Below are 16767 nucleotides of genomic sequence, written 5' to 3'. Positions count from 1 at the left end.
TGCATATATTTATAGGTTTAGTATTAAGGTAGTAGATGGACATTGGGCCTCCACTCAAGTATCCCCTCAATGCAAGAATACTTCATTCTATTAAACTGGCATTCCATGATGCTCACCTTTCTGGCACGATTGCTGAAGACAAAGCGGTGTATAAGCAAATGTGGTAAAGAAAGTTGATGGTGCCCAGCTATCAAAAGATATAGCATCTGGGGTCTTAAAAGCTTGAAGATAAACAAGCAGCCATCTACCTGAGAAGCAACAAAGCCCACATGGAAGAAGCACACCAGCCTGTGTGATCAAGAGGTGTCAGTGGGATCAGGTATCAGACATCAAAGAACAAAAAATCATATCATTGTGAATTAGGGGGAGTACGGGGAGGAGACCCAAAGCCCATCTGTAGGCAACTGGACATCCCCTTATGGAAGGGTCACGGGGAGGAGACAAGTCAGTCAGGGTGTGATGTAGCAACGATGAAACATACAACTTTCCTCTAGTTCTTTAATGCTTCCTGCCCCCACTATCATGACCCCAATTCTACCTTACAAATCTGGCTAGCCCAGAGCATATACATGGGTACAGATAAGAACTGGAAACACAGGGAATCCAGGACAGATAAACCCGTCAGGTCCAATAATGAGAGCAGCCATACCAGGAAAGGAAAGGGAAGGTGGTGAAATATAAGGGGAACTGATCACAATGATCTACCTATAACCCCCTCCCAGGGGGATGAACAACAGAAAAGTGGGTGAAGGGAGACATCTGTGAGTGTAAGACATGAAAAAATAATAGTAATTTATAAATTATCAAGGGGTCATGAGGGAGGAAGGGTGGGGGAGGGAGAGGATAAAAATGAGAAGCTGAAATGAGGAGCTGATGCCAGGGGCTTAGGTGGAGAGCAAATGTTTTGAGGATGATGAGAGCAATGAATGTACAAATGTGCTTTACACAATCGACATATGTACGGATTGTGTTAAGAGTTGTATGGGCCCCTAATAAAATGATTTTTTACAAATGAGAAGCTGATACCAAGGGCTCAAGTAGAAAGAAAATGTTTTGAAAATAATGATGACAACAAATGTACAAATGTGCTTGAAACAATGGATGTATATGGATTTTGATAAGAGTTGCATGAGCCCCCGATAAAATGATTTAAATAAAAATGAGAGAGAAGAGACCCTCATTGGCATTTCGTTGACATTCTCCCATCAACCCTTTTTTCTCGCCTTTATAACACGCCCATTGTGTATGTGATGCGTGTCAGGGAGGACCAGAAACTGCCCTCCTTGTCTGCTCAGGTGGACATGCCAAATTACACATGGGAGCAGCCACTGCAGAAACTACTTGGGTAAACGGACAGTGAGTAGGTATTTGCAAGGCAGAACTCTGTGTGATGTAGCAATGGAAAATACACACAAAACTCCTGCTATACATACTGCTGGGGTCCCTGGGGAAGAGGTCAACTATTTTGTTTGTGGGGCCCAGTATCTTCTGGGAAAGAAATTGGCCAACAAAGCAACCTTTTCTCCCCAAGATCTAATGGCAAAACTACTTGGTGACAAGTGGTTTGGGTCACATTTGCAGGAGGAAAAGGACATAAAAAAAAGTCTTAGAAGAAAATTCATCAGAAGGGAAATGGAAGCTTGTCAGAGGGTGGTTTGACTAGAGCCCAGGCCCTAAGGGCAGAATAGGGCGGGCTGGTTTCAGAAGGACAAGTAGCCTAATACTGGCCACACCCTTCGGGCTATATATACCCCAGCACAGTGGCTTGTGTTCTGCACAATTGAAACAGGAATGATGGGTGTGCACTAACATGCTCACCAGGGATGGAGTCCAAGATCAAACAGATTATAGCCTGGGTATGTACATCTTCCCACCAGAGTACCACAGCAGCAGTGAGCCAGCACTGCCCTTTAGCCCAAACAAAACCAAATTGTACAGTGTGGCACTCAGTGAACCAATGTACTAGCCCATCAGACTGACTGCATAGATTTATTGGAATGATTATTTGTGTATGTTCTATCTACCTTACACTTTCAGCTTAATGAAAGAATCAGGCATATCTATTTTGTTTATGGGAGCCCTGATGTCACAGTGGGCTCTGCACTGAACCGCTAACCATGAGGTCATCAATTTGAGCCCACTGGCAGTTCCTCAAGAGGAAGATGAGCTCGTTGGGTACTCCCATAAAAATTAAAAGTCTCAGAAACCCGGTGGGTGTGAAGTAAGAGTCAACTTGATGGCAGTGAGTAACCCTGCTGACCATCACAACTACCAAGGACAGTGGCACAGGTTGCACCATACTTGCATAGACTACCTATGAACAAGGGCCCCTGGGTTGCATAACTACACAAGTGGTTCAGCCATGTAAGTTAGGACTGGTCACCACTAAAACACCAAGGTGAACAGACTGGCAGGTACATAACAAGTATTCAATGCATATTTATAGATTAAGTAGATTAAAAATGAGTGACCTATTTTGTCCACTTATGTCTTATGCTTTTAAGAATTCTTTGGGTATTTCCCTCACATATTTATTCTAGTATTTTCAAGAGAAACCATTTCATCTTTTTGAACCACAGGAAGCCAAAAAGCGAAAGTGAAGTCAGACTTGATAATCATTTTATCTTATTGATGAGGAAAGGAATAACCAGAAAGATAAAGAGACGTCTACCATGCGGTGGCAAAGCTAAGGCTAGAACCCAGATCTCCTCCCCTCTGTGTCTTATTCTCTGTGAGGCCCTCACCTGACTTCTTCATTAACGTTTTGTTGCTCTTGCTCTCATGAAACAGAGTAGTATTTACAAGTCGGGGTCACTTAACCACTAACTGTCCATTGTTGGTTTAGGAGCTGGATGAAAAGCATATGTCCATCTGGGAAAATGATGACTGTTCATGGATCCAGAAACACCACTCAAACAAGGTGGTTAGAAGCAGTAAGTTATCAGAAGACTGTCATACATTAGAGCAATATTTACATAAATAAACACCTTAGAGTAGCAACTAGGGTCTTAAAGCTTGTGAACAGCCATTTGAGATGCAAATGTTGTTCTCTCCTTACCTGGACAGAAAAAAAAAGTGAAGAAAATCAAAGCTCCAAAGAAACAATAGTCCAAATGTCTAATGCATCATGTGAACCACAACCTTCACTACCATGAGACCGAAAGAACTAGATGGTGCCCAGCCACTGATAACTGATGCTGTAATCAGAATCACAAGAGAAGTTCCTAGACTAAAAAGGATATTTAAAAATTGAGAATCAAATTCAAAATTGTCAAATAAACTAGACAATGAGCTGATGTAGACTGGGGAGTCCCTTGAGACTATGGCACTTAGCACTCTTCAAGCCTGGAACAGAGCCTACCACCAAGGAGCAACTTTCAGCCAAACAGTAGCCAGGCCTATCACACGAATGACAACACCAGGAAGGAGTGTATTCCTCATTACACTTAACCATAAGAAGCCAAAAGGGAAACAGCATTTGCCCCAAAACAAAGTTCAAAAGATAGGAAGGGGCAGAAAAGGATGAAAGGGGAACCCTGGATGGAAACAGGAATGAGGGCATTGTAATCAATGTCATGAAACAAAATGTATCAAATGGTTGAAAGAAAAGCTAATTTACTCTGTAAACTTTTACTTAAAATACAATAAATATGCGTCTGATTGCCTTGTGCATTTCCTAAAGTGTATCTTATCTTTTACAATCTTTCCTCCATTGCTTTCTACATTAAAAACATACTTATTTTTTCAACTGTTCATGAATCATACTATCGACAACCATATTTTTAACCATTAAAAATTATATCTATTAAGTACTTGAAAAGAAAGAAAATAGATAATGCAGATTAAATCTACCTTCAGGAAACAGTAAAGGTTCCGTGAAATGTATATTTTTAAAACAATGCCATTTTTTTTTCCTTTTGGATCAATGACTGCCTTCCAGCTCCAACTCAACCTGGATCAAGATTTTTTTAAATAGCGGTTGTATTCAATGCAGGATCGATCAGTTGCATCAGTCTGCTTTGACTCAGCACTCTCATATGCTCCAGGGTGTTGCTCAGTAGTCATTCTTAACAAGTAGCTTGGCAAGCATTTCTTTCAGGTGCCTCTGGTAGACTCCAATTGCTAACCGTCCCTGAAGCATTTACTTTTACCTGAGTTAGTGGTGACAGTTATTTTATTCTAATATATTAAGGTGTGAATAGTCAAGCCTGCACATCCTTCCTAGCCACCATTTCTTTTTTTATTATTTCACAGATCTTTACATCGGGAAAGATGAGGCTGTCTGCTCCAGCAAAGTTGCCGTCCCCCCTCAGCTCGACAGTGTCTTGAGTTCTGGGCCATGGGAGACATTGTTGATGTTATCAATGCAATCGCCTTATACCTCGGGGGTAGAATTGACAATATTTTCCTTTTTCGTATCTTTGTTTTTTGGTTTTTCTGCCTTTTTTTGTTTTTGTTTTTGTTGTTGTTGGTGGTCTTGTGGGTTTTTGTTATAATACGACCACCAAAGTAAACCAGAGTGGTTCATAGCCCAGGGACAAGCAGATGGATTCTGTGCCCCCGCTTAACTCCAGCGGCAATCCAAGAACAGTCGGTGCTGATAATGTGGCCCTGCTCACTACTCACCTCCATGAAGTAAGCATCGAAGATGAGCGTGCCATTATAGCAAATTGTGATGAAGAAAGCAGATGGTGCCAGGCTATCAATTGGAATAATGTCTGGGGTCTTAAAGGCTTGTATTCAAACAAGCAGCCAACTGAGGAGTCAACTAAGTCCACATGGAAGAAGCACACCAGCCTGTGTGATCAAAAGATGACCATAATAAAATCCAAATATCATGAAAGGAAAAGTATCAGGGCTGAAATTGTAAACACCCATTTTGTAAAAGGCCATGGAGGACAGTGGGAGCCCAAAATCCATCTGCAGAGTATCTAGTCGGATTAAGCTTCTGGTAGCTCCCCTCTAGCCACAAGCAAGGGACTCAAACAACTTTACTATTCGACAGAGATTATTATAAACTTGATTATGGTGAATTGAATGTGGTATAATTTGATAGTGGGTCAGTGGACCTCCCTCCTGACCCAACGTGAATTTGATCTGGGTTCAAGTATTTCTTGCTTTTTCCATGACAAAAATTTCTTCTTTGGCTTTTTAAATGTTGATGGTGAACTTTCATTTTTTATTCTTTGAATTTTAATCTTATTATTATTATTATTATTATGTTCTTGATTGTTTCTGTTGGGTTTCCCAGTTGATGAGTCACAGAAGGTATAGATGCATAGGGATAAAAACTGATGCAATGATTTATAAGGAATGTGGAGGTGGGGAAGGTGAGGTGATTTGGGTAGAAAACAATGAATGCAGGAAAGGGGAGGAAGCATTAGGATAAATTTTGATGATGTATGTATAACTGAGTTTAAAAATTATTTAACCATGGAAATGTATGAAATGTGAATACTATAGCAAGAAAACTACTAAAAAAAAGAAAGAACCCAAAGTAGACAGTGATTATCATGGGTGAAGGGGAAAGAGTCGTTGCTCAGGGGGCATTGAGTCTACGTCAATAGTGGTGGAATAATGTGGAAAATGGTATCAGTATCAGTTGTACCACACAGAGAGTACAATCAATAGCACTGAGTTACACAAGTAGAATTTGCGGAATTGGAGAATATTTTGTCGTGAATATTTTTGCCACAATTAAATAACAATGAGTACAAGGAAGAAAAAATGCTCTAGAATTGAATATGGTGACAATTTTACAACTCTTCCTGATGTGGGTAAATTTTTCCATCATAAGACATGTGGATGTAATGCTAATAAAACTGCTCATTGAAAAAAGAGATGCAGTCTAGAAAACCCACCGGGGCAGTTCTACCCTGTCCTCGAGGTCACTGTGAATTGGCATTCACTCAAGGACAGTGAGTTTTTGAGCTGTGAGGCAGATGTCCTTGGTGCAACACATTATTTGATTTATTGCTTCCACAAGTACGAAGTCACATAGGAGAAGAGTATTCTAGTTAAATAAGAGGTCTTCAGAACAGATAGTACAATTAGAGAACATTGGTTTAAAGCTAGTATAGGATATACAGTCTTAGAACTAAAGCAGTAAGGGTATAATGTAAAGAATGATGTCAATAAGTAGTTTGGGAGTAAATTATAAAAGATATTTATAATCTTTGCTAGAAAACTGAGAGTTTATTCTAGAGGGAGCAGGTTATGTCCCTGGATCTAAGCGTCTGGGAAATGAGATCCAACATACTTCAGATTTAGGAAGCTAACAGCTAACTGTGAGGGGGATTGTACTCAAAGGCTGATGTAATATATTAAAGAGGTAGATGAGAGATGAATTATGAAACTTTATAAAATTACCATGTTATCATTCTTCTTTCTTTCATTTTTTTAAAAGTTCTATTCTCCATCACAATTAATATAACTAATCTACTTTCCTCTTTTCTCCAGTTTTCTGGGTGGAATATTCTATGTAGCCAACACAATTATCAGACATTATAGTTGTTGTTGTTGTTGCTAGGTGCCGTCATGTCATAGCAACCCCTTTTATCAACAGGAAAAAATATGGTCCAGTTCTGTACCATCCTAAAAATTGTTCTTATGTTTGAGAACATGCAGCCACTGTGTCAATCCTCTTGTTGAAGGTCTTCCTCTCTTTTGCTGACCCTCTATTTTACCAAACACGATGTCCTTCTCTAGGGAGTGGTCTCTCCTGACAACATGTCCAAAGTATGTGAGACGAAGTCTTGCCATGTTTGCTTCTAAGAATCATTCTGGCTGTACTTCTTCCATGACAGAGGTTTTGTGTTTTGTTTTGTTCTGTTTTTTTTTTTTTTTTGTCAGTCCATAGCACTTCAATAATCTTCACTAACACCACAATTCAAATACACTGATTCTTCTTTAGACTTCCTTATTCAGTGTCCAATTTTCATGTTCTTACAAGATGATTGATAATACCATGGCTTGGGTCAAACACACTTTAGTCCTCAAAGTAACATCCTTACCTTTTAACACTATAAAGAGGTCTTGGCCAGCAGATTTACTCAATGCAATGTGTCCTTTGATCTTATGACTGCTGCTTCTAGGTGCTTTATGTGAATCCAAGCAAGATGAAATCCTTGACAACTTCAATCCTTTCTCCAGTTATCAAGATGCTACCAACTGATTCAGTTGTGAGGCATGCTAGTAGTCCTAATATGGAATGACTGTTGACAACTTACTAAAAGACTAAAGCATTTCATTGTACTTTATACAGCATGACTATTTCCATAGAAATTTGTCATGCTGGGTTTCAGTGTGATCTTGTGAAGTGGCCTGAGCAGAGGCTATTTCCATTACAGCAAAAAGGAAACAATTAGTAAAGCAAGTGAATTGTCTAAGGCCACACAATTAAAAGCTTGTGTAAACGGAACCAGACCTTGTCTTCTGATTCTGGTACTCAGGAATTCAGTCAATAAGCAAACCTTGAGCACACAGTGTGCGGTAGGCGATTTTGATAGTTTCTAGGGAAATAATAATAAAAACTACAGATACTGTACCTACCCTCAGGAATTCTAAAAGAATAGAAAGTCAATTAACAAGTATGCCCAGTGTAGTGCGATGAAGAAGTGTGGTATTCTGAAGAAGCACAAGGCAAAGACACCCCGGGAAAGCTGGGCAAAGTCAAATACATGTACTTCTGAATGGAGGGCTTAGCGAATATAAAGGGGGTGATTGCTGGTAGATATTAGATGGTTAAGGAATAGATTAGCAAGTGGAAAAAACAGAGATAAAATTATTCTGAGTAAAGAGAAACGTCTGCATGAAATCACAGAACGCCAACTCCACTACATAGTGATACTTGAAAGAGTGACGGAGACTCATATTACAGAAGTGTCCCAAAGAAAGGTGACCCAACAGAATGCTCCAACTGTAGAATAATATCACTGATAGAGTGCACAGGTAAAATTTGCTTGAGATCATTCAATAAAGGTTACAGCAGCACATTGACAGGGAACTGCCAGCAGTTCAGGCCAGATTCAGAAGAGGATGTGGAACAAGGGTTATAATTACTGATGTCAGATGGATCTTGGCTCAAAGCAGAGAATATCATAAAGATGTTTACTAGAGTTTCATTGACTATACAAAAGCATTAGACTGAAAGAACCATAATAAACTGTGGATAACCATGAGAAGAATGGGAATTCTAAAACACTTCATTGTGCTCCTTCAGAACTTATAATAAGTCAAGAGGCAGTTTTGCAAACAGAACAAAGGAATACCGTTTGGTTTAAAATCAGGAAAGGTGTGTGTCAAGGTTGTATCCTCTCACCATAATTGTTCAATCTGGAAGCCGAGCAAATCAGTAGAGTAGCTGGATTACATGGAGAAAAATGCTGCACTGGGACTGGCAGAAGTCTGACTAACAGCCGGAGGTGTGCAGATGACACAACCTTGTTTGCTGAAAGTGAAAAGAAACTGAAGCACTCACCGATGAAGATCCAAGACTGGAGCCTTCAATGTAGATCACAACTCAATGTGAGTAAGACCAAACTCCTCCCAACTAGACCAGTAGTAGGTAACATCATGATCAATGGAGAAAAGGTTGAAGTTAGCAAGGATTTGTCTTACTTGGATCCATAATCAATTCTCATGGAAGCAGCAGTCAAGAGATCAAAATATAATACATATTGCATTAGGTAAATCTGCCGCACAAGACCTCCTTAGAGTATTGAAAAGCAAGGATGTTACTTTGAGGACTAAGGTGTACCTGTCCCAAGCAATGGTATTCTCTATTGTATCATATGCATGTGAAAGTTGGATGTTGAAAAGGGAAGACCGTAGAAGAGTAGATGCATTGTAAGTAAATAGATGCATTTCATTATAGGAGAAGAATATGGAAAGTACTATGGGCTGCCCAAAGAACAAACAAATATATCTTGAAAGTAGTAAGGCTAGAGGGCTCTTTAGAGGCAAGGGTGGCAAGACTTCATCTTACATACTGTCAGGAGAGACCAGTCCTTGGAGAAGGACATCATGTTTGGTAAAGGGGAAAGGTGGTGAAATAGAGGTAGGCCCTCGACCAGACGGCTTGACACAGTGGCTGCATCAATGGGCTCAAGCATGGGAATAATTGTGAGGATGGCACAGGACTGTGCAATATTTCATTATACATAGGTTCGCGAAGGGTGGGGGCTGACTCGATGGCACCTAGCAACAATGACAGTGGTCCAACTGTATAACAATGCGTTTTGTGCTTACTGAAAAATTTTAACATATATTTATAATTTATTATTATTTTACCATATCTTACCCCATCCAACGTCTCCCTCACCCACTTCTCCGCTGTCCGTCCCCCAGGGAGGAGGCCACATGTAGACCTTGTCCTCTGTTCACCCTTTCTCCCTCTCCTTCCCTCCACCCTCCCGCCATCGGCACTCTCTCCACTAGTCCTGGGGGGTTCATCTGTCCTGGGTTCACTGTATTTCCAGCTCCTATTTGTGGAGTGGGGAGGGAGGGGGAGAAATGAGCTGACACCAGGGGCTCAAGTGGAAAGTGGGTGTCGTAAGAATGATGAAGTCAACATATGTCCTAAAGTTCTGGACACAGATGGCATATGTACAGATTGTGATGAGTTGTATGAGCCCCTAATAAAATGATTATTTAAAAAAAATTTTTAACATATATTTAAAACCAAAACTCCTCTTATCAAGTCAATTGGGACTCATAGGGACCCTACAGGATCAAAGAGAATGGCCCATTTGGATTTCTGAGACTTTAAATCTTTAAGGAAGCAGAGAGCCTCATCTTTCCCCCAAGGAGCGACCAGAGAGGTTCTAACCACTGACTGCGTAGCCCACTACATCACAAGGAGTCCTTCTGACATACGCGTAGGGGACACAATTAAAGGGGCCCCCAAGAAAAATGATGTTCCTTTTATTCCCCTCTTTAATCTATGAAATTTGGAATTTCTAGGAAAAAAAAGAAAGACGAGATGTGTGTTAGTCTGGGTGGACTAGAGAAACAAATTCATAGACACTCATATGTATATAAGAAAGAGGTTTATATACAAGAGCAATTGAACATTGAGAAAACATCCCAGCCCAGTTCAGATCAAGTCCATAAGTCCGATATTTGCCCATATGTTCAATACCAATCTATAAATTCCTCTTCAGACTCACGCAACACATGCAATGACACTGAATGCAGGAAGACCACAGGCCAGTAGGTGGAAAACCTGTTGGATTCAGTGGAGGTAGACACATCTCAGCGCTGGCAGGGGTCTCCAGGGCTGTAGCGTTGCTCCATGTGTCTTGTCAGCAAGCAAGTCTTGCAGGGAATGAGCCTGTGCCTCACCTCCAGCGAGCTATTTATCTCCATAGCACCTCCAAGTGTGGTCATCAAGTTACAACCTGATTGACAGGCTAAACTCCACCCCTTCACTCTTCAGTCTCAAATTGACAACAGATTATGTAACTACCACAAGAGACCTTCTAACCAGTTTACAGCAGGAACTGAAATACAAACTTAAATACAAATATCCTACTTACCTCTAAGATGAGAAATAGAGTACAATGATGGGGTCAAAATTTGACATGTTACAGTGGTAGGTGTGAATAAAGATTAGGAGGCATTAATGAGATGATTGTGGAAGAATGCAGATTATGAGAACATCAAATGATTGTAAGCAGTTTTAGAAAGGACTTCCACCACAACTTCCCTGTAGTCCTCACCTACCACCCCTCAGCATTCTCAGGCAGGGATATTACAAATGATTGTAGTACATATTCTTAAATGCCATTCCCATAAAGCTGAACCTATGGGAATTTCATAATTGAGATAGTGACCTTTACAGCTTTTTCTAAAGAGAAAGACCAAAGAATTTTAATTTTGCTACAACTCTCGGTTATCTGAATTCAACGCTAATGGTATGAGAAGTGTTTAAGGCCTGGTTCTGTCTGAGAAACTCACAGTAAAAGTATCTCCATATCTGCATATATCATTTAGCTAAAAGAGCCCTGGTGGCATACTGGTTAAGTGCTCAGCTGCTAAGGTTGGTGAATTCAATCCACCAGAGGTTCTTCAGGAGCAAAAACAATCCTTAGTGATCTGCTTCAGTAAAAAGTTGCTCCCTAGTAAAACCTTTGGTGCATTTCTACTCTGTCATATAAGATCATTGTGAATCTGAATCCACTTGACAGTATACAATAGCAATAATCCCCCCGCATCCTATATGTACCATGTCCAAAAAGCTCAAACGACCTCTCTTTCAAATTATGCATTTTGGTTAATTGAACCTCAGTTGATACAACTAAGAGGATCTGAGAAAAATATATGTGGGAGAAGGTCCAAGATATCTACTAGTGCCACTCCTGTGCTTTACTGACAAGAGGATACGTAACCTGGTGGTGCAAAGTTAGCACTTGAATGCTGGGTCTCTTATTAAGTTATGCAAACAAGGAAACCTAATAAAAGATAACAATACTTGTGTTCTTTATCTGAATGGAGATAACAGTGGAAATTTTATTCAATGCTACTATATGAGGTAATAAATGTGAAAATATTTTCTATAGTGCCTAGGACATTGTAGATCCTCAATAAATACTTGTTGAATCAATACTTAAGTCTTTAAGTATCCAATAAGTCATTTTAATAACCTTGGTTCCCTCTGACCTGCCCTTCTATGTCTTATCCCTTCAAATTGTCGTTTACACTAAGGCCCTAAGAGTCTGGCAAAAGCAAGTCAAACTGATCTCAATTTCACATTTTCCGGGCTACATCTATCCACACACACTTTTTGCCCTATTAAAAAACACCAAGCAGGGGTTCTGTTGCCGTCTGTCAAAAATGTGTAGTGCTCACATTGTCTTTCAGGGATTTACTACCTCAGTCTGCCTCATTCACCATCCTTTCATTCTAGTGCACACACTCTGCTCTCACTAGAAGGGTTTTAGACTCGTGCTCCTCCTCGGCTTGGAAGGAAGTCTAGCTCTGAAGCTCTGCCGCCTCACCTTTCCCTGGAGGTCTCTCTTTTCCTTTCCACTCTGTGCTCCACAGGGTTCCCAAGGGCTGACTTTCCAGAGGTGGATTTCCAGGTGTTTTTCCGCAGCACCATCATGTGGAGTCCAAGCCTTTGATTAGCAGCCAAGCAGTTAACCACCTTCTGGACTCCTTCTGAAATCCTACTCTGGCAAATTCAGGAAGATAACTTTTTTCTTAGAGTCAAAGACATTATCCTCTCCTGTTTCACTCTCTCTTTCTTCACAAATGTGAAAATTTTTCTTCTCTGCATTCCTGAATTGATTATAACTCTTTGACCAGGTTTTCACAAGCGTATTTGATTTCCCTTTCACAGTGCCTAAAATCATACATTGCAGTAAACTCAAAAATGTAAAGTGTTCTGGATAGTCTGAATTATCATAAAAATCAAATTAGAGAACATGTTTCCCTTTGGTGATGATTCACTTATTTAAGCATTTTCACCAAAGTAATATCCCGAATATGGCAAAGATTTACTAGCAGAGAAGATTAGCAATCAAACAGTACTTACTTTATGTACTATTCTAAAGCACTGCTTTATAAAATAAGCTACAAGGGGCTTCAAAAAGCTAGTGGAAAAATTAATTTTCTTTTAATTCCATTTTTCCATGGACTTTTGGAAGCCCTCTCATATCAACCACATGCTGTGCATTAAAGGTATATTTTATTGCTCAAAATTTATGTATGAGATTCCTAAAATACGAAAAAGAAAAATCACAACTCTTATTTTGCAACATCTTCTTGAACTGAAGTATTTCTGCTTGCATGTGTGTATCTTGAGCCAGGAAATTTCTGGCTCAAGATTGTAGGCAAAATTTCCTAAGACTACTTTCACATTGTCCCAAAGTTGTAGATGGGCAACACTGCTTGCGCCTTATACAGCCTATGAAGTCCAATTTATGGGCAATTCCTGCTTGCCCTTCAATGTTACCTAAATTTGCCTTCACTCTGAAACTACTGAGCCAACTTCTGCTCATAATAAATTCTTCGTCACAGTCGCCCTCACTTGCTGCATGTGCAGCTTTTACGTCATTGAAAAAGCTTTGAGCCTTTCCTTGCACTGAATTAAGGCTGAAAAATAACCACGCGCACCTGTTCCAATTTACCTACAAATCCCTTAAGACAGTTTGGATTGGATCTCATTCTTACCCAGGTAATGCCTGGACCTCGCTTTTCACAGTGTCCACAGGTAGGTTTGCATTTCCTCTTTTAACCACAGTCTACCGGCTTGGGGGTGCTAGGTGTACCAAAAGAACAAAGGGTACTCATGGCTTCTTCTGAACAACACCCCAAAGTTAATCCTGCTTCTGGAAACAGGCGTATCATTCCAAAATGATGCGGTGAGTGTGCTTCATTTAAAATAATAATAGTAGTAATTTAAACAGATTATATTGCTGAGCCAGCCAATTGATTCTATGAGAATGGCAATTTGTATCTCATAGAAATAGTAATTGAGACCAGTGACCACCTTCCATCGAGACATGACGTGCCCTTCATTTCAAATCCCATATTGCATTTTGCAAAACGTTTCTGGGTACTAAAGAAAAATAAAAGCTTTAGCTTGCAGCACAAATCTCTGTTCTTAGTATTTATAGGCTGTCAACTTGTAACTTTTAACACACTTAATTTTATTTCTGCTCTACTAAGTTCTCTAGCGGTAACAATTAAGTTTTGATAGCAATGATTGTCTTCAAAATGAAGATATATTGAGTTCTTCTAAGTGCATGTGTGGATAATGCTATCAGTGTTCTGTACCCAGTTCATCCAAAGCTAATAGACAACATATATAAAGGGATGTCAAAAGCTCATGGAAAAATTCCATTATCTCTAGTTTCAATTTGTTCATGAACTTTATGAAGCCCCTGGTATTTTACCCATAGTAAGGGGATTGGAGGGAGGGGGAGTATCAAAATGGTCTTTCGCTTTTACATTAGCATATTGAAAATTCAATTCACCAAGTTTTGATTCGTACAATTCCTTTAATTATTGAGAAAGCAATTTTGCCATTTTCTTTCCTTTGAAATACTTCCAACATTGTGATGTAGATCTTTTGGAAGATATTTGGTGATTTAATTTCAATGATGCACAAAACAAGCCCAAGAAATATTTCATTTCATTTACAAAGCAGCTATTTTGGAAACAGTGAACTTTTTGCTTCAGTACTATCATATGTTGAATTTATTTCAACTTGAATGTTTTCATGAGAACCGAATTAATAAGGAGGCTGAGAAATTGTTGAAAGCTAATCAATATTATGTGAATGCAGATATTAATGTAAACTACATCAGTCTTGTTCCAAATTCAGTATTTCTTAAGAGTAAGTGAATTTTGCCATACTAAATTTTAATTCTCAGGATCTAAATTTTTCTTAAGGTTATCATGTCATGGTACTAGAACTAAAATTTCCAAACAGAATAGACACTGGTTTCTTTTAAAGCGTTTTTTAAATCTACAGGCCTGATTGACTGTTGAGTATGCAAGTGTTCATAGGATTTTAACTGTATTTCCCCCCCTCCCACCCCCCCACCCCCGAAGGGCATAAATCCTGTGCTAGAGAGTTCAAAGGTGAAGGGCTCAAATGGCAATTGTGGAAATTCTAGTTTGTCTTTGAAAGTTGCTTTGATTACTACATTTTTGTTGTTGTTAGCTGCCATTCGGTCCCACCACCCCCACCACCCCCAGTCATGGGACCCTGGGCACTACAGAAGGAAAGTGTGCCATCTCTGGGACTGACTGTCGATATGACCATGGTGATACATAGAAAATTGCACTGGCTGATTTTGGGAAGTAGATCTTCCTACTCTGTCTTTAGAAATGCCCCTGAAACTTGTTCAGCATCTGTGCAGCACACTCACCTCCAGTGACAAGCTGTTGGTGGCTGTGCATGCAGTGTATTGGTTGAGGATGAAACTGAAGTCTCCTGGTTGGAGACAACAATTCTACCACAGACCTACCAGCCAGCAGGAATTAGTAAACCGCACTAGCCCATAGAAATCTAAGTAAACGCATTACAGAGAGCTTCAAAACTTCTTTATAGGAGTAGGTGTCAGGACAAGGACAAATGCATGCAAATCCCACTTGCTCCTCCCCAGAAGTATGCTGGCATGTGAAGCCAAGACGTGGATAACCCCCTACCTCCTATCCCAGGATTAGAGGTGAGTGAGCCCAGATCTTTGCAATAAGGAAAGCAAATGCTGATTACAGTTTCCTGACAACAGGAGTCCACTGCCTATTGGGGTCTAGCTTTTTTTAGAAGATAAAACACAGAGGAGAGGAGCAGGCGGGAGGGTGGGGGTAAGCTGAGGATGATTCCAGTGGTGGGAAGTGTCCTCCCTTCTGCTTCCAGTAAAATGTGAGTAAGGAACCGTTGACGCTGCCGGCTAGGGAAACTGTGCCATAATGCTCAAGTTGTGCAATGGCTGTGGGGACCTGGGGGTCACTGGTAGGGGACGTCTATAGATGGAAAAGCACCTTGGAATACAGAGGGGGTTCCACACAAGGAGAAAATCCATAATCTCAGCACCCTTCTGTTTCCAGAACACCCAAGGCAAAGCATGCTCTGTGCTTGCCCTGGCACCTGCCCTTGGCCCTAGGTGTTCCTCTCCCCGGCACCTGCCCTTGGCCCTAGGTGTTCCTCTCCCCGGTGCTGGTGGCAGGATGGCTCACCAAACCAAATCAAACTCACTCCCTTCGTGTCAATTTTGACTCCTGGAGACCCTCTTGGACAGACTAGAACTGCCACTGTGGGTTTCTGAGCCTGTAACTCTTTATGGGAGTAGAAAGCCCCTTCTTTCCCCGGCCCCCCACCCCGCGGAGCAGCGGGTGGTTTCCAACTGCATAGCACAGGGTTAGCAGCCCGCCTCTGAACTTACTCCGCCACCAGGGCTCTAGTGGACAACAGGTCTGTGGTTTCCATGTTTGCATAACTAGCACCTAATGAGACACAGTTAAACGCACTGGCAACTAGTCGATTCCGCCTCGCAGCGAGCCTGTCTAGGATTTCTGAGGCTGTAAGTCTTTAGTGAAGCGGATAGCCTCATCTTTCACCTACGGAGTGGCTGGTGGAGTTGACCTGCCGACTTTGAGGTCAGCAGACCAACTTTTCCTGGACAGCGACACCAGGGTTCTTAATGGAAGGTCTATAAAGAAAGTACTCGGAACCTTAAATGAGTGGTTCAGCTTTGAAGCGCTGGGGCTGTGAGGCCCCCGCTCCAACCCTTCTAAGGCTCCAAGGTTGCAAACTCGGCCCCGCAGAAGTCTCGGCTTTCACCAGTGGTCTTTTCCCGTCTGCATGCACAGCTACCCCAACCTCCGTTCCCCTAGAGCCACCACCTACCAGCAGCGGCGACCAGCAGACTGACAGCACGCACATGATCCCCATGAGCTGGATGGCCGTCTCGGTGGTGATGCGACCCCATTGGGCGCTGGACTGCGACGCCGTGGCCTTGGCCCTGCAGCGAGACACTAGAGCCTTAATGGTGGCCAAGTTGCAGGCGAAGGTGATGGCCAGCGCTGACAGCCCCAGGGTGGCAAAGGTGGAGGCGAAGAAAAGGTTGCCCCAGTTGTCCCGCGAGCTCGTCGCGTTGCCCGCCGCTCCTCCCGTGCTGATGAAGCACCACGTCCCGGGCCACTGCACGGTGTACTGGCCCACGCCCAGCACCGGCAGCAGGGCGAAGGTGAGCACGGCCAGCCACACGCCGAGCAGCACCAGGCGGGTGGCGCGCGTCTTCATGTGGCTCG

General features: G+C 41.5%; 1 protein-coding gene across 1 annotated transcript in view; it reads right to left on the bottom strand.

Moving 5' to 3' along the window:
- PTGER3 (prostaglandin E receptor 3) overlaps positions 1-16759 on the bottom strand; it is a 46844-nt gene extending 30085 nt beyond the window's left edge. The window contains exon 1 of the mRNA XM_004699610.2: positions 16364-16759. Within this exon, the coding sequence (XP_004699667.1) occupies positions 16364-16759 (396 nt within the window). The remainder of the gene's footprint in view (positions 1-16363) is intronic.
- Between the last annotated feature and the right edge of the window lie 8 nt (positions 16760-16767).

The sequence above is a fragment of the Echinops telfairi genome, unplaced genomic scaffold (genome assembly GCF_000313985.2).
Source record: "Echinops telfairi isolate 266 unplaced genomic scaffold, ASM31398v2 ScPeMD7_443;HRSCAF=831, whole genome shotgun sequence".
NCBI classification, from domain to species: Eukaryota; Metazoa; Chordata; class Mammalia; order Afrosoricida; family Tenrecidae; genus Echinops; species Echinops telfairi.
Note: the sequence above shows the minus strand (reverse complement) of the source record. Positions and strands in the feature narration are given on the sequence as shown.